Source organism: Macrobrachium nipponense, chromosome 2 (genome assembly GCF_015104395.2).
Source record: "Macrobrachium nipponense isolate FS-2020 chromosome 2, ASM1510439v2, whole genome shotgun sequence".
Lineage (NCBI taxonomy): Eukaryota > Metazoa > Arthropoda > Malacostraca > Decapoda > Palaemonidae > Macrobrachium > Macrobrachium nipponense.
This window is the reverse complement of record NC_087201.1, coordinates 107,970,676-107,992,216: the sequence shown is the minus strand read 5'-3', so window position 1 is coordinate 107,992,216 and position 21,541 is coordinate 107,970,676. Positions and strand designations below refer to the sequence as shown.

At 38.9% G+C, this 21,541-nt stretch overlaps 1 protein-coding gene across 2 annotated transcripts in view; it reads left to right on the top strand.

Moving 5' to 3' along the window:
- LOC135220895 (ubiquitin carboxyl-terminal hydrolase MINDY-2-like) overlaps nt 1-21,541 on the top strand; it is a gene marked incomplete at its 3' end in the record, with an annotated part of 112,734 nt that overhangs the window by 44,055 nt on the left and 47,138 nt on the right. For both annotated transcript variants that reach the window (XM_064258509.1, XM_064258508.1), the window contains 1 exon segment: nt 10,532-10,674. In XM_064258509.1, the coding sequence (XP_064114579.1) occupies nt 10,532-10,674 (143 nt within the window).

The window sequence follows — 21,541 nt, the reverse complement described above, 5'->3', positions numbered from 1 at the left end:
CAGAATGGTCTCTAGATGGAAAATCATTCAAATGGATCTGCCAACAGTGCCAGGGCTTCAAGTAGACCTTTTTGCCACAGAATCAAACCACAAACTGACATGTTATGTGGCTCCCAATCTGGACCCTCTGGCATATGCCACGGACACTATGGCAATAGACTGGAATACTTGGAAGAAAATTTATCTATTCCCCCCGATAAACCTACTACTGAAAGTTCTGAACAAACTCAGATCTTTCAAAGGACAGGTTGCACTAGTAGCTCCCAACTGGCCCAAGAACAATTAGTTCCCACTACTAGTGGATTTGGGACTCCGGCCCCGGCGGATCCCCAATCCCAGACTGACGCAGTTGGTACAAAAGCGGACTGTGTCCGATTCCTCGGGAATTCAGAAAGCCCTAACTTTATGGACTTCATGAAGTTTGCGGCGGAAAAAGATGCCAACATTGATCCTCAAAACATCCTGTTCCTGGAATCAGACAAACGAGAATCTACACTGCGTCAATACGATTCAGCAGTGAAGAAGCTAGCCACCTTTTTGAAAGACGCAAAGGTACAAACCATGACTACAAATCTGGCAATTACCTTTTTCAGAACCCTGTTCGAAAAAGGCCTAGCAGCTAGTACTATTACTACAACCAAATCTACATTAAAGAAAATATTTCAATTTGGATTTAATATTGATCTGACAGATTTGTATTTTTCTTCTATTCCCAGAGCTTGTGGTAGACTTAGACCAGTAAATAGACCTCAGACGGTCTCCTGGTTTTTAAACGATGTACTTAAGCTAGCTTCAGACACTGTCAATAAATCATATTCTTATATAACCCTTCTCAGGAAAACGTTATTTTTAGTAAGTCTAGCATCAGGAGCCAGAATATCTGAACTGTCGGCCCTTTCCAGAGAACCAGATCACATTGAATTCCTCTCATCCGGAGAAGTACTGATTTTGCCAGATCGTCAGTTCTTGGCTAAAAATGAGGATCCACAAAATAGATGGTCCCCATGGAAGATTGTCCCACTTCCGCAGGACCTATCTCTATGTCCAGTAAACACACTTAAGAGCTTATCTAAACAGAACTGCCAAGAAATCCTCAGGCCCTTTATTCATTAGGGAGAATGGTGGGACCATCTCCGTAAAAGGAATCGGACAACAAATTCTCTATTTTATTAAACAGGCCAATCCGGAATCGTTTCCGCATGTACATGATATCAGAGCAGTAGCTACTTCAGTTAATTACTTTCATCATATGAACTTTGACAATCTCAAAAAAGTATACAGGCTGGAAGTCGCCGACAGTATTTAAACGCCACTACCTAAAATACTTAGAGGCCCTTAAATTCCCGGCAGTGGCAGCAGGGAACATAGTTTTCCCTGACACTGCCTAGCATAGTTAATAACTAGTCTTAATAGGCTATATCTATCCTTAGCTCTTTCTCTCCTACCTGCCTCGCTAGCATTCTTGACCTTTGCTTTGGTTGTTTACCGGGTTGCACAAATTGACCTTGATTTCACCTGGACTGCACTTATAATCACTCTTAATTGTACATATGGATGTCTAATTGTATATATATGTATATAAATTTCCTGTATCGGGGTGTGGGATTCATCTAATCCTATCAGATTTGCGTTGTACAACCCTAATTATTTAAGTAAGGACTGTAGATTTAAGGATATTATTAAAATCTCAGTAGAATTAAGGAACTTTATTGAACTTGTAGAATTAAGAAACTTTCATTAAAAAGTACCTTAGAAGTTATTATATAATTTTATTTTTCCTTCCAGTAACTGGTTTACTCTAGATTTCCAAGCTGGTGGGGCCACTTCTCTGTTACTATTTCACGGAGAGACACAGGTTAGGCCCAGAAAAGGGATTTTGACAAAGGAAAAATCTATTTCTGGGCAGTGACCCGTGTCTCCCAGTGAAACCCACCCTCTGTCTTTCACACCCTAACTGGGCCAAGCTTGGGTGCTATCTACAGAATGATAAACAAGACGCTAGTTGTAGCAGTAGCGGGCAGTAGATGGCCTGGAACGGCTCCTCTGTAGATGAGGGATATTGAGAAAGGAAGAGGCTAAATGGCAGGGGACCTCTGATAGTGGTTTCACACGCCCCAGTTTCCATACCGACACCCTTAAATAAGGGTGAGCGAGCCAGGAAACTATGGCATAACCATATAGCTTTTTTCTCTTGTATATTTAGCAATATTTATACCTTAGAAATGAGTGCTATAAGAACTATTTCACTGGGTGACACAGGTCACTGCCCAGAAATAGATTTTTCCTTTGTCAAAATCCCTTTTTTGTGATAAAACTGTTAAAAAAAACCAAGTATGAATAATTTTTGTGGGTTTTTCTTGAGTTTTAACTAACAAAATAGGCTGTTTTTAGCGTTTTTATAGGGGTTCCAATTATTCACGGGTTCTAATTATTCACGGGGGGGGGGGGGGGGGGGGGGTTTGGTACGCATCCCCCGCAAATACAGGGGACCACTGTAGTTATGTTTGTAAGAGAGACGTTTTAGGTTTCATTATTTACCAATATATTGGGTGTAGTCTTCAAATCTGTATTATAAGGTCATTCCTTATATTATAGTCCCAGCGGGCCTTGAGTGTTTTTGTTTTTCATCACATTTATGGGTATATTGTTGTATCACTCAGGTAGGCTGCTCTCTCAGCAGATCTTCCAATGCAAGGCCTTTGTAATTGTCTTCTGTCTCTTATATTCATATTGAACTAGTGATGGTCTTCATATTCTTTGTGCATTTGTGACATAAATGATATTATTTGGCCATCTTTTTTATTCCATTCATATTGTGTATATAGAGCTAGGTCTTCTGATGCCATCACTGTCCTCAAGCTCTCCCCTAGTCAGCCATTGCCAACTGTCATGTCAGTTACATCCTAAGTTGGTCTATGGTACTGGTCATACTTTTTTTTGTTTTTGCATATTTTACCTTGTCTGGTGATCCCTCCTTATACTTTTCAGGCTCTTTATTAACAGAGGTGAGTTATTTGTTTTAAGTTGCTGCCAACAACTCATCTTTGACATATTGAATAAACTATCACATACCAAATGGGGAACTGGATGTAACACCATGCTTATGTTATACAAAGCAACAGTACTATTCATAATAGATTATTGTTGCCCAATTTATTCATCTGCCTCATTAAAAACACTAGATGCATTAAATCATGAAGGAATATGTTTGTGCACGGGAGCATTTTGATAATCCCTTATAAACTCCCTGTTAGTAGAAGCAGGTATATTACCCCTAAAATATCACCGCAACTTGATAACTATGCATAGGACCTTTCCCTTCAAGCAAAAACATCTCCCTCTGCTACCTGCTTTCTGAATTATAATCAAAGATTGGAAAACCATAGTGCTAACTCTTTCCCACAAAGAACCAAATATTTAATGAAGTCACATAATATTACACCAATTTTCTACCCAACAATAGAATACTATGTACTGATCTATCACATCATCTAAAAAGAAATATGACAAGCACAGAGATGTACTACCAACATTCATTAGAACACATCTGAACAAAAGGAGATCAGCTTATGATCTATACAGATGGATTGGAAAACAACATGAGTTGGAGCTTCAGCATTCTCAAAAGATAAATTAGTCAAGATAAGTCTTTCACCAGTATCATCAGTATGCAATGCTGAACTTACAGCCAAACGGATAGCACTTAACATAATATCTGAGTAGAGAACAATTTTTCAGTGACTCACAAAGTGCTATTGATGCTATAAACAAGTACAAGTCTCCAAATTGCCTTGTACAAGAAATCCAAATAAAAATACATCAACTTTATTATTATTAATAAAAATATGTTGGATTCCAGCACATGTGGGAATTGAAGGAAACGAAAAAGCAGATACAGCTGCCAAATTAGCTTGCGCTATTCCATCAACAATGATACATGACCCAGTATCAGATCCGATAATCTCTTTTAAGCCTTTAATATATCAAGACTGGCAAACAGATTGGACATCAGTGCCAACTACAAACAAACTGAGCAATATAAAAATTTAAGTTCATTCATGGATGTCATTATCTCAAAAAGAAAGAGTTAAAGATTTTCACATGGTCATTTGATGTGAAATCCACATCCAGACCCAATGAAATGTAGTACATGCCAGACATCAATGACTGTCCAACACTTATTAGTTGATTGCCCAATTTGGAACATAAAAGAATCTTATATTTTTGAAACAACATCAAAAGGCATTCTTGCTTAAGGCAGAAATTTTTTATTTAATAGGATCATCATGTTCCTAAGTAAAACCGGTTTCCTAAAAATTTTTTTTTTTTTCAGGATTAATTCCTGAAAACCAGCCCAAGAAGAGCTGTTGTTAGGCTCAGAGGTCTGGATAAAATAATCCTTTATAATAATAATAACAACAACTCATCTTCACTATGCTTAAGAGATATAGGGCGAGGCGGTGATGGAGAAGAAGCAGGAGAAAGAGCGGAACTTCCCCCTCTACAACATCTCGTGCGAGAAGTAGTAGGGGAAGAATCACTCCGTTTATGACTTCTTCACAGAAACATCAGAAAACTTCTCCCGAAAAACAGAGTTCAGCCTCTTGAACACAGTTTGAAACAATGCCTCCAATAGCTCAGCAAGGGAAGGTGAAGATGTTACAGTGGCATTGGGATGTCACAATGACTGGAGGAAGCGACGCCATCACAGCTGACATCATAGGCTGAGAGAATGCTTGGTGTGACGTCATGACATCTCTAAAGCCAGCACTGGTTGATGGCCTCACTGGAGGTGCGATAGAGGCAACCCAAGCGTCGACAATGACATAGGCGTCCCGCAAGGGGGCAGCACATGAGAGCCAACGTACAGAAGACCTGGTGGAGGCGGGACTGCTATAGAGGTGATAATAGGCCATCCAAGGAGGGTGAACCCCATAGGCTTAGCAACACCCATACAGCTGCCATCTTGGATGAATCTGAATCTGAAACTAAAGAAACAGATGGACTAGCCTCTTCCCTCACAGGAAGGACATTATCACCTGAGGGAGATGAGGCTACATTAAAGAAAACATCATCCTGTACAACTCCCAATACTTCAAATGACGAATCGATGGAAGAAAAGGAAGGACCCAGAGGTACATCTGTAGAAGGGGAGTGTTCCCGGAAGAGGGTGAAGCTGAATCGTCCTGACGAGAAGAAAAACCCTCCCAAGAAGGACAATTAGAAACTCTGCAATGTTCTCTCCTCTGCGACTTAGGCCAGGTACGACATTCCGGACAGGGATTAGTAATAGTATAATACTAATTAGATTGGCACCTACTGCATATTGTATGGGGATCTGTAATCAAAGAAACCAGAAACCTGGAGCTGTAATCAAAGAAGCCAAAAACCTGGAGCAGCGCCTCAGCGGCGTGGTTGGTATGGTATTAGGGTCCCACCTCAGTGGTCGTGGGTTCGATTCTCGGCCACTCCACTGAGGAATAAGAGATGTGTATTTCTGGTAATAGAAGTTCACTCTCGACGTGGTTCGGAAGTCACGTAAAGCCGTTGGTCCTGTTGGTGAATAACCACTGTTTCCATGCAACGTAAAAGCACCATACAAACAAAAAACAAACAAAACAAAAACCTGGAGCACAGAAATCCCTGAATGCTCGGGCACGTGTTGACGAGACCGTGAAGACTCTGAGGACTCTATGGCAAAATACAAACACACAAACACAACTGAAATCATCCGGCTTGGAAGTGAGCAAAATGACTACTCTCCAATTTTTTGCAGTTTCTGCAGCATCTTATATGTTCCTTAGGCATGGTTTTTGTTCCTCTTGGCAGGTTTACAGCTTCTTGTTTATGATTCCTGTCAGTAATTTCTACCTAATTGGCAGCATGTGATATGTCAGAAGTTATTTGTTGGACTACCCTTTACTTGGTGTCTTTTTACATGTGATGTTCTGGCTGTTGTTATTTTTTTGGAACATCATTTTGTTCTACACATTCTAATATCTGTTATGCTTGTTGTTATCCAGTGTTGTACATCTTTTTGTTTTACACATTTGTGTAGCTGCTTTCCTCTGAGTAGATAAGGTAACAGCATCAGAAATCTTCCTTTGGACTTTGGTTCTGATGGCATCATAGGAGCATCAGTTTGGCTTATAACTGTAAAGTTAATTGGATAATTAATTGGCAGTGGCCAGTCGCAGATTTGAGATGGCAGTTAGAGCAGTTGTGTGGTCTGTCACAGTACTATCTGGTTCAGCAAGTTTAAAGAATTAACCCTAATAAGGACACTCCTAATGTGGCAAGACTAATAGAAAATGAAAGAGGTGGTGAGATTGGGAAAGGGAAGGGGAGGAGGAGGAGGAGGTAGGTCAGATTTGGTCTCCTCCAAGGATTACACCTAATGGTGTGACAGCTTTTATATCTTACAGGTAGGTCTAGGAAAGATGCAGGGCTTTGGTCAGGAAAAAAGGTCAGTGATAGAGAGGCAGGCTTCATGTTGACATAATTGCACTAGAATTGCTAATAAAAATGCAAAGAAACAAGGGGCAATTTAGCGGACTTGTGTACTGACCGAAAGCTATGGATAAATTGGCCATTTGCCCTTTGTTTCAGCTTGGAACCACACATACAAGATGCACCTAATCCCATACATGCTCTGGCTGGCTGTCCTTGCTCATCCATAACCATTAAAAATGGACAAAAACGGTGATATTTTACTTTGAAAATGTCCAAAACCTTATTGTGTAGGTTGAAACACTTATGTAACTTATTAAACAAGAACATTCTCAAGTTATCTCAACATACAGGGTTTCTGTCTGATGGCTGTAACTCTCAGCTGTACATTTGAGAGACTTAGTTTTTGATGATTGAGGTCAGTTGCAAGGTGCTTTCGTGTGGACTTGCAAATCTCAAATAGCCAAGTCCAGAGTTTTTAGCAACTTTTATCCCTCCCATTCTAATTGAGATTCAGACTTACAGTTACTGTAATGAATTGGGATGAAACAAGTGGATTTTTGTTTTTGTGCTTACCCTTTAGTTACAGTGTGAGTTCCCACCTCCCATCCCAACTAACATCTCACAGTTCATGGATCAGACAGGACAATTAGTGACTTGAGACCTTGGAATTTGCCCACACAACTCAATACAGGCGGCCCTTGGTTAGCAGCAGGGGTTCCGTTCCTGGCCGTCGACGCTAAGTGATTTTTGACGCTAAGTGATTTTAAAGCCTACAGCTGCCGCACAACTTCTTTCGAAATTCTAGACCAGTTAACAGCGCCCTAGACCAGTCAAACGGCGCCTTAATCCAGTGATGGCGCAATAAGTAAAATTATATTTATGCAGTATAGATCTATAGAATTTACTGTACAGTACATTATAGTATTATAAATACTGTAAAGTGAAAAAAGCCTAGCTTTAATCCTTTGGGTGTCTAGAGTATGTAAAGATATAATAAGGTTTTATACAGTGTACAGGTAGCTGTAGTGTTGAAGTTACGATAATTTGTCTTACGATAATCTGATTTTAAGAGAGACCAAATTACAGTAGCCTAACTTTATCCCATCTTCTAGTTACATAAGTTCAAAAACAACACAAGAGAATGATGAAAGTATGGTTTTAATGTTATACTCGTCGCATAAATGTTGCATAAACGTGAAACGACTATTTTTTTTTTTTTTCCTAAGTACAACAGAATTCGATAACATCCGTTTGGCTTGTATTTCAATCATCGTACTATAGTACACTATAACCGTAGTTGTTATAAATGACGTTATGTAGAATAGAACTGAGATATCTTAATGTAATAACTTTATTTGCTATAGATCAAAGATCTATCGGGAAATATACAGGCAGTCCCCGGGTTACGATGGGTTCGGCTTACGACGTTCTGAGGTTAAAGCTCTTTTCATTATATTTATCAGAAATTATTTCCAGGGTTACGACGCCTCCAACGCTCATCTGACTCAAGAAATATGACACAAAAAATGCAAAATAATCAATATTTGAAGGTTTTTTTGATGAAAAATGCAATAATGATGCAGTTTACATAGTTCTGAATGCTTTCAAAGCATTAAAACTAAGGTTTTCTTAGTATTTTTGATGATGTTCCGGCTTACGACGATTTTCGGGTTACAACACGTCTCAAAAACAGAACCCCTGTCGTAACCCGGGGACTGCCTTACTGTTAAAGTTAAACCTAGTTATAACTGAAGCTGAGAAAACTGTTCAAGCTGCTAATGACTATTATCGTGCTTTGGCAACAAGGATAAAACTCCAGTAAACGTATGCCATCAAACACAACCGTAGATAAAATTGAGATAAAAATAATTTTAATAAAAACTAATGAAAAATAATTTTAATAAAAACTAATGGGCTTGAAAGAACACATTTTACTGTTGGTTTCACGCTGATATAAGATTAATAATGTAAGTTCATATTACGATGATATAAAGGAAATTTGCGAACGGAATCACATAATTTTTTTACGCAATAAACGTGCCGCCAAGGTAATCTGTTAACGGAAAAAAAGTTCACAATCACAACGAGACATATTCAATTCATATTTCCACCTAAAAACACGTCGTATAAGGAAAAATAACCTTGTCTCATATAAGTCGAGTATCTAGATATTCGTTTACGGCAACTAGAAGCAAGAAAATTTGCTCAGAATTGCATTAAATATGGCGAAACAAACTCGTGTTCGCCATCAGCTGATTTGAAACCAAAACATTGGCCGCTCCGCGGAATACCAGCTTAGATTTGCCGTAGTATTTTGGAATACAATAATATGAGAATACATACAATATTATTGGATACAGTGAAGTAATGTATAAATTTTCAAAGGATTTATGGAAAAGATGCATAATTAATAAAAAATTGCCTCGGTGGCGTGATTGGTATGGTATTAACGTCCCACCTCGGTGGTTGCAGGTTTGATTCTCGGCCATTCCATTGAGGAGTGAGAGATGTGTATTTCTGGTGATAGAAGTTCACTCTCAGCGTGGTTCGGAAGTCACGTAAAGCCGTTGGTCCCGTTGCTGAATAACCACTTGTTCCATGCAACGTAAACACTATACAAACAAAAAACACAAAAAAAACATAATTAATAAAATAACACCATGCATTTTTCGGAACAGTGGCAAACAAGAATGAACATGAAAAAACATCTCTGACAACGTGGAGGGTAGCTACAAAAACTGCCTGAATTTGTATCATATTTATGTACAAAAATAAAAATACCCTATACCAAATATATTTTCATACACATTTTAAACATAAGAGCATGAACATTTATAAAATCGGCACATCAATCGCTAAATTTGCACTCTTTTTAACCCGATATTTTTGGAAGAGTGGCAGGCAGCTGCTTACAAGAATGAACATGAAAAAACATCGTATGTGATAACGTGAAGGGCAGTTTCTAAAGCTGCCTTAGTATCATATTTCTGCACAGAATTGAAAGTACCCTATACATAATACATTTGCATACACATTTTAAACATTAAATCATGAACATTTATAAAATCGACACATCGATCGCTGAATTTGCACTTTTTTTAACTATATTTTCGGAAGAGCGTCAGACGGCGGCTTACAAGAATGAGCATGAAAAAACATCATATTTGATAACGTGAAGGGCAGTTTCAGAAGCTGCCTTTGTATCATATTTATGTGCAGAAATAAAAACTTAAAAGCATGAACATTTATAAATCGACACATCCATAGCTAAATTTGCACTCAACTTGATATTTTCGGCTTAGAACAGTGTCAGAGGCATATATTTTACCCTAATACCTATGTAATAACTCAATACAATTTCTGAACGGTATTCCTACAAATGTATGTACTCGTTAGACATAACGGCGCTAGCGGCACTGTTGACTGAAAACTGTGCCATAAAAATACCTTAAATTGCCTTATTTTTTTAATGAATATTTTTGACGACAGCCGTAAAACCGATTCGCCGTTGAGCGATTGCGCTGTTAAACGCGGGCCGCCTGTATTAGTGTCTGATTGCCATTTTTTTCAGTTTTGAGTGGCACAAAAGCACCTGGGAACCATAATTTGTACGAAATGGCAAATTTCTGTTTTAAAATGAAGGGTTTTTAGACAAATTAATTTTATTTTAAACTGTTACATATTTAACATTGCTTGTTTTGTATTCAGTTGTGTATTATAATCATGGAGAACTAATTTTAAATGTATGTAATTGCAAATCATTAATAAAAGTAGTTATGATACTTTAGTAGAGTACATTTTTAACAACTGTATTGCAAAGGTAGTTATAGTATGCAAGGAGAATAATCAATCAAGTAGAATAATAGCTATCAAGGATTGACTTAATTTTGGTAATTCAGATTTTGTGGTTAGCCTTAAAAAGCCAACAGTATGGAAATAATTAAATTTATTATAAAATGTTTCGTACTGTTCATTCTCATGAATAATTATTTTATGTGAATAATTCTGTATAACATTTTTCATACAAAACATCTGTCTCTTTACTCAGTTTTAAAAGGTTGTATAAATTGTTTTGCAGCTATGCTTTGTGAAGAGTTTATGGCCAACAGTGGGTCTCAATTAACCATCCATGGTTTGTTTGAGCTTGGCTCCTCACTGGGAAAGGAAGAAATTGCAGTACTTTTCCGCAATAATCACTTTTCAACTATATATAAGAGAGGGGTGAGTTTTCCATGATTCACTTGTGATATCTACATAGAAATGTTTGTGCTCTGCTTTTATTTTGAAATACAGTATGAATTTGGTTTAATATGGGTATGTATGGATATAAGGCTTTGAAATTCATTTCAGAAAGTAGTGGGTATAGAAAGTGATTGAATTTTCCTGCAAGTCAGGAAGTTTGTAAGGGTGGAATTTTCAAGGTGTAAGGATTAAATTTATAATTGATAGCATGTTGTTATTGTTTAATTCACAATAATTAATGCCTCGATTTCTACCATTGATATTCTAATTCTATTATGTTGAGTATACTTGCAAGAAATAAGAAATTTGTTGAGTAAATGAGAAATTGTGTAGTAGGATAGATTCATAAAGTAAGTTACATTTGAGTTGTGCATAATAGACTTTTGTAAAATTAAAACTTGTTTATTAGAAATAGAATTAAGAAAAATATTCTTCCAACAATGATTGTTGGTAAGTCAAGTATCATAGGCTTATTGTAATTGTTAACTTGGAGCACTGAGTGAACTTGCACTTAACATCAAGCGAGTGCTCTGGAATGTCGAGTTTCATACCAAAAGGTAGAGCTACTTGATGTTGATATCATCTTTTTAATTTTCTGTTCAAGTATCAAGCCAAAAGTGGGCAGTTGATGATTAGCTGTGGATGAGTTGATCATAATATAAGAAAAATTGGGCCCAGAGGAGTGGGGAGAGGTAATATACAAAAGGGATGTGAAAATATTGGGAACATTGTGGAAGAAAAGCAGAGAAAAATTCTAAAAATCCACAAATGTCAGTGAGTTTGATTTTGTGCAATAGAAGTCAACAATAAAGGTATTTTTTAGTGAGACAGTTATACAGGAAAAGCACTTGAGGTAAAGGAGGAGGCTATACCATGTGCTTCTAGCTCTTGAAAAGGCATCTGCTGAGCGTAGCAATACAAACAGTTAGATGGCATTACAAAGTCTGAGAGTACCAAAATCATAGCTGAACATTAGAGCAAAGACAGTGATAAATGTTTGTCCATCAAAGTGAAGCTGTTAGTTCTTATAGTTTATTACAATAATGGAGAAAGCTACATAGAAGTGAAGAAAGGTGAGTGGAGAGAGGCTTGGCAATTAATGGAAGCATTATAAAAAGTATGGTGACCAATAAATGCAATAATTCTTAGGGGATTGTATTAGGAAGACAGCATTCAGTCTTACCAAGCAATTATTCAACTGTGGGATTCCTATTCACGGCAGACCAAACTTCAAATTTCGCGGTGGCGCTGCCATCGCTAGTGTAGGTAACCACTACCGACCACTTCCAGTAGATAGGTATAACGACGTCACACCTCTCAATTGGACTTCTACCGGCTCCTGATTAACATTGACAGCTCTGTGGACCTTCTTCTTTGTAATTTGGATGGTTATTTTTACTTAACTGGGTATTGGTGACATACAGTTTTGTTGTGGTTTTGTTTTTGTCAGAATTAGCTTAGCTTATTTTGTTATTTGATGCCCTTTTTGCTTGAATATGTCGGATTCAAACACATCTGGAGTTAGGTTTCCTCAGATGGCTACAAAATTAGATTAGTTAAAGAAATTTACGATCCTCACTCTAGATGCACTAAATGTAGGGGTGAGGAATTGTTCGAGGGAACTTAGATGTTCTGTATGTCAGGATTGGCATTTCACATGATAAGGTGTTGCAAGATGGGAAGAAAAAGGCAGCTCCTCTGCCTTCTCTTGTGTTAGTGAAGATTTCTAGTCCTGCTTCTTCTCCTGTTCCTGGAAATCTTTCTCCCACTCTCAGTCCTCCAACCCTTTCATTTCCTACTCCTTCGTCAGCTTCCCATGTTGCATTTTCTGATACCATTACCAGCCTCGAATCAAGGTTTGAGAGGAATGAGTATTTTGACCATTACTACAAGGGAGTTAGGTGCCTCCATGAAATTGTTCAAGGAGAAAAGTGAAGTTAAAGTACCCAGTGCTAGTGCTAGTGAAGTGCATTGTGAGGGGGTGGCTGTCCGTTCCTCCAGTTTTCCTAGACAAAGGTCACTGTACCGCTCCCCCGCCTCAGGGAGAGGACATACCAGAGGTCCAAGGTGTTGGAAAGGCGCCTATTTCAGTGTGCAGTTACTGTCGGACTCAGTGTTCGTCTCCTCCGGGTTCGTGTCACTGGCGTAGTTCCATGGCCTATCGCCATCTTAAGAAGTCATCAGTACTTGATGATTCCCCTATCCCTGTCAAGAGATCTAGGGATACAGTTTCCAGTCACTGCTCATCTTATAGTCATGCTGTTTTGACTTGTGACTCTTATGCTTTGACTCGTGACTCAGCGGACTCGATTGAAGATCGACGGGTGCAGGTGCTGAATAAATGAGGGGCTCCCCTTCAGTCGACTTGACAGACTTCAACTTCGAGTCCGAAGCCTGCTTCAACGTCATTACATGAATCTTCGTTATCTGTTTGTTCATAGCCATACTAACAGGAGGCCTGCATTGGCTCCTTTTCGACAATACTTGAAGGCGTTGTTGTCTTTCTTTAAGGGTAAGACGCTGCCGTTGAAGAAGGAAGAACCAACCCTGTCTCCCGTGTCCTCAGAGGAGGAAGAGCAAGAGTTAGACCAAGTCTCGACTCAACCTTCAACAGCTTAATCTTCTTTGATGAGGTTTCTTTTGGATTATTTTCTGGACCATTTCTCTCCTGCCACTCCTAGTTTGCCTCCTCTGATCTTCCTGATGAAGAAAAAGAAACAACTCTCTTCTGCAGCAAGGAAGGCTCTGCGTATTGTAGACGAGTGGCTGTAGGCTAAGAGAGAACAAGGCAAAGGATCTTTTGCCTTCCCTCCTTCATTGCTCATCAAGAAGCGTTACTGTTTCTATGTAACCGGGGAAGCTCCTTCCTTGGGAGTATCTGCCTCCTCCCAGGGGGACTTTTCAGTCCTGGTGGACCCAAATAGGAGAGTGACGTTTTTGGCTGCGAAGACGTTCTTTTCGTCGTCAGAGATCTACCACCTGGTTCATAACCTCTTTAAGGTTTTAGAAATCTTCAGATTTGTGGACTGGTCGATTGGAGCGTTGGCGAGAGGGTTAGAAAACTGCCCTTTGCTTTCTGAGGATTTTTGGGAGGACTGGCTGGGAGTACTTTCTTGTTCTGATAAAGCGGCTAGAGATGGTACGGATAAAGTAGCTTCCTTATTTGCCATGAAAGCATTGAAGAAGCGTGAGTTATGGTGCTCCTTTACCACTAAAGGAATAACAGCTATACAGAAGTCTACTCTCATGTTTTCCCCTCTGGGTAAGTCGCACATGTTTCCTCAAGATGTTGCAGGACATTCTTTCAGCTCTTGAGAAGAAATTCACTACGGATTTGCTAGCACAATCCACCAAGTGTCCTAGGTCCTCAGCAGCAGTTGCGGCACCAACCAAGTTCTTCTCACCATTTCAGAAGCAGCCTTTTCGTTGGGGAAAGTCGTGCCCTTTTGCCGGACCTTGCTCCAACCCTTTAAGTCCAAGCCTAGAACCGCAGGTAAGCCTGCAGAAAACTGATGTTCCGGTCCTTCGCACGTCCGTAGATGCCAGCCTGCGCAAGTTTTGGAAGGCGTGGAAGATTAGGGGTGCAGAAGCCTGGGTTATCGAAGTGTTACGTCTAGGTTACACCATTCCTTTCAGGGAAAGACCTCCCCTGGCCAAGATCCTAGTTCTGTTAACATCATACAGTAGGGCCTCGATAATTGCGTGGGATAGGGCCCAGAACCCCCTGTGATAAATAAATACCCGTGTTATCCTGGTACCCCCCTCAAAAATTGCTAAAAACTGCCTACTTAAATAGTTAACCCACCCAAGACCACTATTCCAATGTTTATAACTGCCTACTTTAGTTCAAACACCAAATATGTCTTCAACTATCACCTTAAACTAAATTCAAGATAGTTTCAAAGTTATTTTATAACATTAGCCTTAAAAGCGTGCTACTGTATATATGTAGCCTACTAGCCTATGGATTACAGCTAGAAGCCTACATATGCATGCTCATGTGGGCCTCTTTCCTTCACAACACGTTAATATATTACACGTAATAACCTTCAACTGATGTTTAGGCTTCTTTCCCATAAGAGTAAAAGAATCTTGGCTTTTGGATGCCACATAATTAACTCGTTTATATGGGTACAATTTAAAGAACGTGGCAAACATGACTTCAATAAAAACATATGTAAAACGTGGGCTGGCCAGTGTTGCCAAATGGGAATGGCAATTTCTTGCTAGATTTTGCTCCATAAAGTGCTAAAAAATTAACAACATACACAAAAATGCCACCCAGCCAATTTCAACCGATTGCTCTCTTTTTTTATATTCAAACATGTTTCTAACATACACAGTGTACTTGTACATTATGTTACATGATTTCTAATAATTTCGAAACCTATTCTGTTCAATTCCCGAAAATGGTTTTGCAAGATTTTGTTCTTTTTCTTGCATGATATATCTAACATAGTAGAATAAAAGAAATATTAAACTTAACATTACAAAGTTTTGATGTCAAAATATGTATGCTAGATGTATTTGAGAACAAATGCAAATTTTCCTGTCAGATGCTGGATTGAAAATTTTCTTACTAATTACCTCAAGAAAATGAAAGCTAGCATTAAAAATGCGAAACTGCTAACACTGGACTCAACAGATCCGTGTTAGTAGTACAAATGATAGTTATTGTATTATTAAAAATATCAAAATAAATGAAGTCGCAAAGCCAATTCTCTTCATGTTTTTCTAGACACGTAGCCTAAAAGGAAAACTATATTTTGTTTGTTTCATCGTGCAACAAACCCTCTGACAATGCAGAGTACATTATTTCATTCTAAACTATTATTTACTACCAGAATAACAATGATATTGTATATTGAAAATGAATGTTACGTATATTCCCAAACATTATTGCTACCGTGATTAGTACTATTACAGTTTTGAAAGCTAATCTTGCTGTGAACGCTACCATAATTTGATTTTCATATACGTATGTACATTTTGTCAGCTGGCTGGCTTCGCATAGATAAAAGTTGATTTTCACTGATATGAAATTATTCCACAAATAGCCTTTTTATTAAGAAGATAATAATATAGAAAGTAAAATGGTTTTACGTATTTTGTTTACGCTTCGTCAGAGAGAGAGAGAGAGAGAGAGAGAGAGAGAGAGAGAGAGAGAGAGAGAGAGAGAGAGAGAGAGAGAGAGAGAGTGTTTACGCTTCGTCGCCGAGAGAGAGAGAGTAAAAAATGTATTTTATTTTAACCCTTGGAAGCCACCATTGAATATCGGCAGTGACAACTTAAATACAACTTGATAACTGCTGAGAAGAGAGAGAGAGAGAGAGAGAGAGAGAGGAGAAGAGAGAGAGAGAGAGAGAGAGAGAGAGAGAGAGACTGTTGCCAGATTTGGTTGTAACATTGACAGATATCCATTAGCAAAAGTTCAATAATAATTGTGTTGAGAATAATGATAATTTTAATAAAACTGTTGTTTTACCGTGTCTAATCATATTGCATGTATTATTATTATCATATTATAGTATTATATGAACATAGCGATCTACCATTTGCATTTTGGTATTGTTTACATTCTTAAAATAATCAACTGATTTCATTTTACCAATATCGTCACCGTTTTTAGTTGCCGAATGGAACTTCATTCAGAGATATGTCTATAACATGTAAGGTGAGAATGGTTTTATTACCTTTATTATCAGTTAATATAATGTGAATCTGTTCATGTATGTTGGTGGTTATCGCACTGCAACTAGGTTTAGCCTACCGGTAAATGAACGTCATACGTATACCTTGAATAGGCTATTTATTATGAAGATATGCCAATAATATATAAGGTGAGAATAGTTTTATTACTTTTATTGTCAGTTAATATCATAATGTGAGTTGTTTCATGTATGTTGGTGATTATCATACCGCGGCCGAGGCTTAGCCTACTGATAAACATCGCATACGCAACACATTTGTCCCGCGATGCTGCAATTCATACCAGCGATATAGCATGAGAAGCAGTCCAAGAAAAAACCTTTGGATGACTGATTCCGTGATTACTGATCCGCGATTAAGCGATGCCCCACTGTACTCCGGTGGCTTGGAGAAGTTTTCAGCACTCGAGGAGGAAGTAAAGTCCTTGATTCTCAAACCTGCAGTCGAAGAGGTCACTTGACATGTCAGAGGGGTTCTGGTTCTACAACTGGCTGTTTGTAGTTCCCCAAAGCATCAGGGGCTGGAGGCCCATTTTGGATGTCGGCACTTTGAATTGTTATGTTCTGAAAACGAAGTTTAAGAAGGAGACGCAGGGTTCCATACTTTCCTCACTTCATCAGTTGGATTGGATGGTATCCCTCAACTTGCAGGATGCGTACTTCCATGTCCCAATCCATCATGACTCCAGGAAGTATCTTCGTTTTGTTTTTCAGACAAGATCTTTCAGTTTTGAATGCTGTGCCTCGGCCTGTTGCCAGCACCTCAGTGTTCACCAGGATTTTAAGTCTCTTGGGACAGTGGTTGCATTTGATGGGGATAAATTTGTCTCTGTATTTGGATGACTGGGTTCTCTGTGCCCCTTCAGAAAAACCAGTATGCGAAGGACCCAGAGAGGACTCTCTGCCTGATGCAGAAGTTGGGCATTGTAATAAATGTGTCAAAATCCCAAGTTATTCCTTCTCAGGGAATTCTCTATTTGCAAGTGACTAAACTCTCAGACTTTTTTGAGCTTGTCTGTCCCCAAAGAGAGTGGAATCGTGCCTCCAGACAGTTTAACAGTTCCTGACCAGTCCGTTGTGCTCAGTAGTACAGTGGATGAGTTTGCTGGGTGTCCTCTTTTTGGTAGAGAAGTTCGTGAAACTAGGAAGACCACACTCGAGGATTCTACAGTTCTTCCTCAAGGCAAACTGGTGCAGGAGGTCCCAACCAGATTCAACAGTTTTCCCAATCACAAAAGAGATAAAGAGCGTTCTCTCATGGTGGAATTAAAGAGAAAGGCTTCAGGAAGGTGTGTCTCTTCTTTCAGTGAATCCCGACTTACAGTTTATTCACACATCAGACGTAAGTTGGGGAGCCCTTCTTCAGGATTGCAAAGTGTTGGGAGTTTGGACAGTCTCAAAAATCCCTGCACATCAATGTCAAGGAGCTTCTGGCGGTGTTCCTGGTCCTTTGGAAGTTTGTACTTCTTGTCAAAGCTCAAGTGGTGGCCATTCATGCCGACAACTCCACAGATCTGTCATACATTCGGAAGCCGGGAGGGGGACTCGTTCACTTTGTTCAAGACAACATGGGATCTTCTCCTTTGGGCAGAAGAACATTGTATCCGTCTGGTTCCACGATTTGTTTGGGGGAAAAAGAACTTTCTGGCAGACAAACTTATCAGAGGGCGGCAAGTTCTGTCATCAGAGTGAAAGCTGAACATAAAAGTATGCATAGATCTTGTTTGCAACGTCCAGGAACAACCGTCTTCAGTTGTTGTGCTCCCCAGTTCTAATTCTTCTAGCCTGGGTAGTAGATCCGATGTTGCTGGACTGGTTGGGACTAGATGCATTTTGAATAGGTCGCAGCCTTGGGAGTATGGATTATAGAGGACAAGCTCCTTCACACCAGTGTGTTGGAGTTGAAGGCTGCTCTCCTGGGTATAAGGGAATTTTGAGAAAGGGTGGAGGGACACTGTCATTTTGATGTTGGAAAACACCATGGTGGTAGTGTAAGTGAACAAATGGGGTGCTGGTGTCTCGCTAGCTCCACTTGTTGACAGTCGAGGTACACCAGTGGGTGATTGATAACTTGATGGAGCTCATAGCCGGATGCATTCTGGGCAGGAGGGATGTGGTGACTGACAAGCTAAGTCATTAGAGTAAAGTTTTAGGTATTGAGTGGTCTCTGATCAGGACATAGCGGACAGGCTGTTTCTCCTGTGGGGAAGACCGATGTTAGACCTCTTTGCCATGTGCTTCAACAGGAAGCTATAAGTTTACAGCTCAGTGGTCCCAGATCCTTTCACTGTAGCAGAGGATGCCCTTCATCATCCTTGGAACAATCTAGAGGTGTATGCCTTCCCCCCTTTCTGCCTGATCCATCAGGTCCTGAACAAGAGTAATGAATTCCAGGAATCTCAGGATGACCTTGGTAGTGCCGTTATGGCCCCAGGCAGAGAGGTTCCCAAACCTGTTCTTCAGTCAGCAGTTCTGAGAGAAATTGCCCCTTGGCACAACCTACTATGCCAGCCGCATGTGGAGAGGTACCACCAATCGGTAGGGTCCCTATTGCTTTACAGCTGGAGACTGTCAAGTATCTCTTGTGAGTGAGAATCTTTTCTCACAGAGTAGCAGGTCAGATGTCTGGCTACCTCAGTAGGTCTTTGTCACCCATATACCATAGCAAGTGGGCTGTCTACTGCGATTGGTGTCATCAACAGGGTTTCTCTCTACTTGGAACTTCTTTTCAGCCTATAGCAGATTTTCTGATCTTCTTCAGGAATGAGAAAGGCCTTTCCGTCTCTGAAAGGCATGAATATTGCTTCATCCTGGGAAATCTATATGTTGTTCAGAGTTTTGAGCAATCCTGTTCACCTAGAGAACTCAAACCTCCTATGTGCTATGTTACTCTGGTTCTAAGTAGTCTCACTTCGGCTCCATTTGAACCTCTACGTTGATTGTCAGAGAGGAACTGACTTTTGAGACAGTTTTCCTATTGGCCTTGGCTTCCTCAAAGAGGGTTGGAGAGCTTCATGACCTAAGTTATGATTTCAAGCACACCAGGGGTTTGGAGGTCAGGCCTTTGAGTTTGTTCCGGAATTTGTGGCTAAGACTCAAAATCGCTCGGTTCATGATGACAGATTTACTTCGTTTTCAATCCCTTCCCTTGATGAGTTTGTTGGCAATGATCCTCAGGAGTTATTGCTTTGTCCTGTCAGAGCATCACATTGCTATCTGAAAAAGACTCATCACCTAAGGCACAGGTGTCGTAGACCTTTGTTAGCACAGGCCAAGCCAAGAAAGAAGTGTCCAAGAATACCATTTCATTCTGCCTTCGTGAGGTGATTAGACAGGCCTACTCCTTACCTTCAAGTTCTGTCACAGATAATGTGCATGCAAGAGCACATGACATCAGAGGAATTGGTTCCTCTCTGGTTTTTAACCCTCTTACGCCGAAGCCCTAAAAACCAAAATGTCTCCTGCATGCCGAGGCGGGTTTGGAGTGAGCGCAGAAGCGGAAAAAATAATTTTTTCAAAAAATGACAGCGCATTTAGTTTTCAAGATTGAGAGTTCATTTTTGGCTCCTTTTTTTGTCATTGCCTGAAGTTTAGTATGCAACCACCAGAAAAGAAAAAAAATATCATTATCATATATAAATAATGCGATATATGGTAGCGAAAAAAAAATTCATACATAATTGTATTCAAATCGAGCTGTGGAAAAAACGGTTAAAGCTAACGAGTTACTTTTTTATCATTGTATTGTACACTAAATTGCAATCATTTTGATATATAACACATTGTAAAACGATCAAAGCAACACAGAAAAAATATTATCACAAAATGATGCATGAATTCGTAACGCGCGGACGTAAAAAAATAAAAAAAAATGTTTTTTTTCAAAAATTCACCATAAATCTAAATATTGTTCTAGAGACTTCCAATTTGTTTCCAAAATGAAGACAAATGATTGAATATTACAATACTGTAAGATTTTTAGCTTAGAATTGCAGTTTTCGACCATTTTGGACGAGTTAAATTTGACCGAATGTCGAAATTTTTATATATATTTTTTTATATGCAAATATTACAAAAATGAGAAAAGCTACAACCTTCAAATATTTTTTTTTTGTATTCTTCATGAATTTGCGCACATTTTCATATATGAAACACTATAAAACGCCTAATATGAAAAGGAGCAAATATTAGGAGAATGCGACGTACGCATTTCGGAGATTTGCGGCCGCGAATCTGCGCGTGGAGGGAAAGAAAGTTTTATTTTTAAATTCACCATAAATCTAAATATTGTGCTAGACACTTCAAATTTGTTTCAAAATGAAGATAAATGATTGTATATTACTAGATTGTAAGAGTTTTAGCTTACAATAGCGTTTTTCGACTATTTCGGTAGAGTCAAAGTTGACCGAACGTAGTTTTTTATCTATTTATCGTGATTTATATGCAAATATTTCAAAAAAGAGAAAAGCTACACCCTTCAATCATTTTATGTTGTATTCTACATGAAATTGCGCACATTTTCTTATATAAAACTTTATGTAACGGCTACTTTTAAATGGTGCAAACATTTCGACAATCGCAAGAAAAAATTTGATTTTTTTCGGAAGAGTTACCGCGCGGACGTAAGGAAAATGGTTTTTTTTTTTTCATAAATTCACCATAAATCAAAATATTGTGTTAAAGACTTCCAATTTGTTTGCAAAATGAAGGTAAATGATTGAATATTACTAGAATATAAGAGTTTTAGCTTACAATTGCATTTTTCGACCATTTCGGTAGAGTCAAAGTTGACCAAGGTTGAAATTTTTGCACTTATTGTTATTTATATGAAAATATTTCAAAACTGATAAAAGCTACAACCATGGGATGTTTTTAGTTTTATTGTGCATGAAATTGTGCACATTTCCATATATGAAACTTTATGTAACGGCAAATTTAAAATGGTGCAAACATTAGGACAATCGCACGAAAAAAACTTATTCGAAGAGTTACCGCGCGGACGTAAGGAAAAAGTTTTTTCATGAATTCACCATAAATCGAAATACTGTGCTAGAGACGTCCAATTTGTTGCAAAATGAAGGCAAATGATTGAATATTACTAGAATTTAAGAGTTTTAGCTTACAATTTCGTTTTTTGA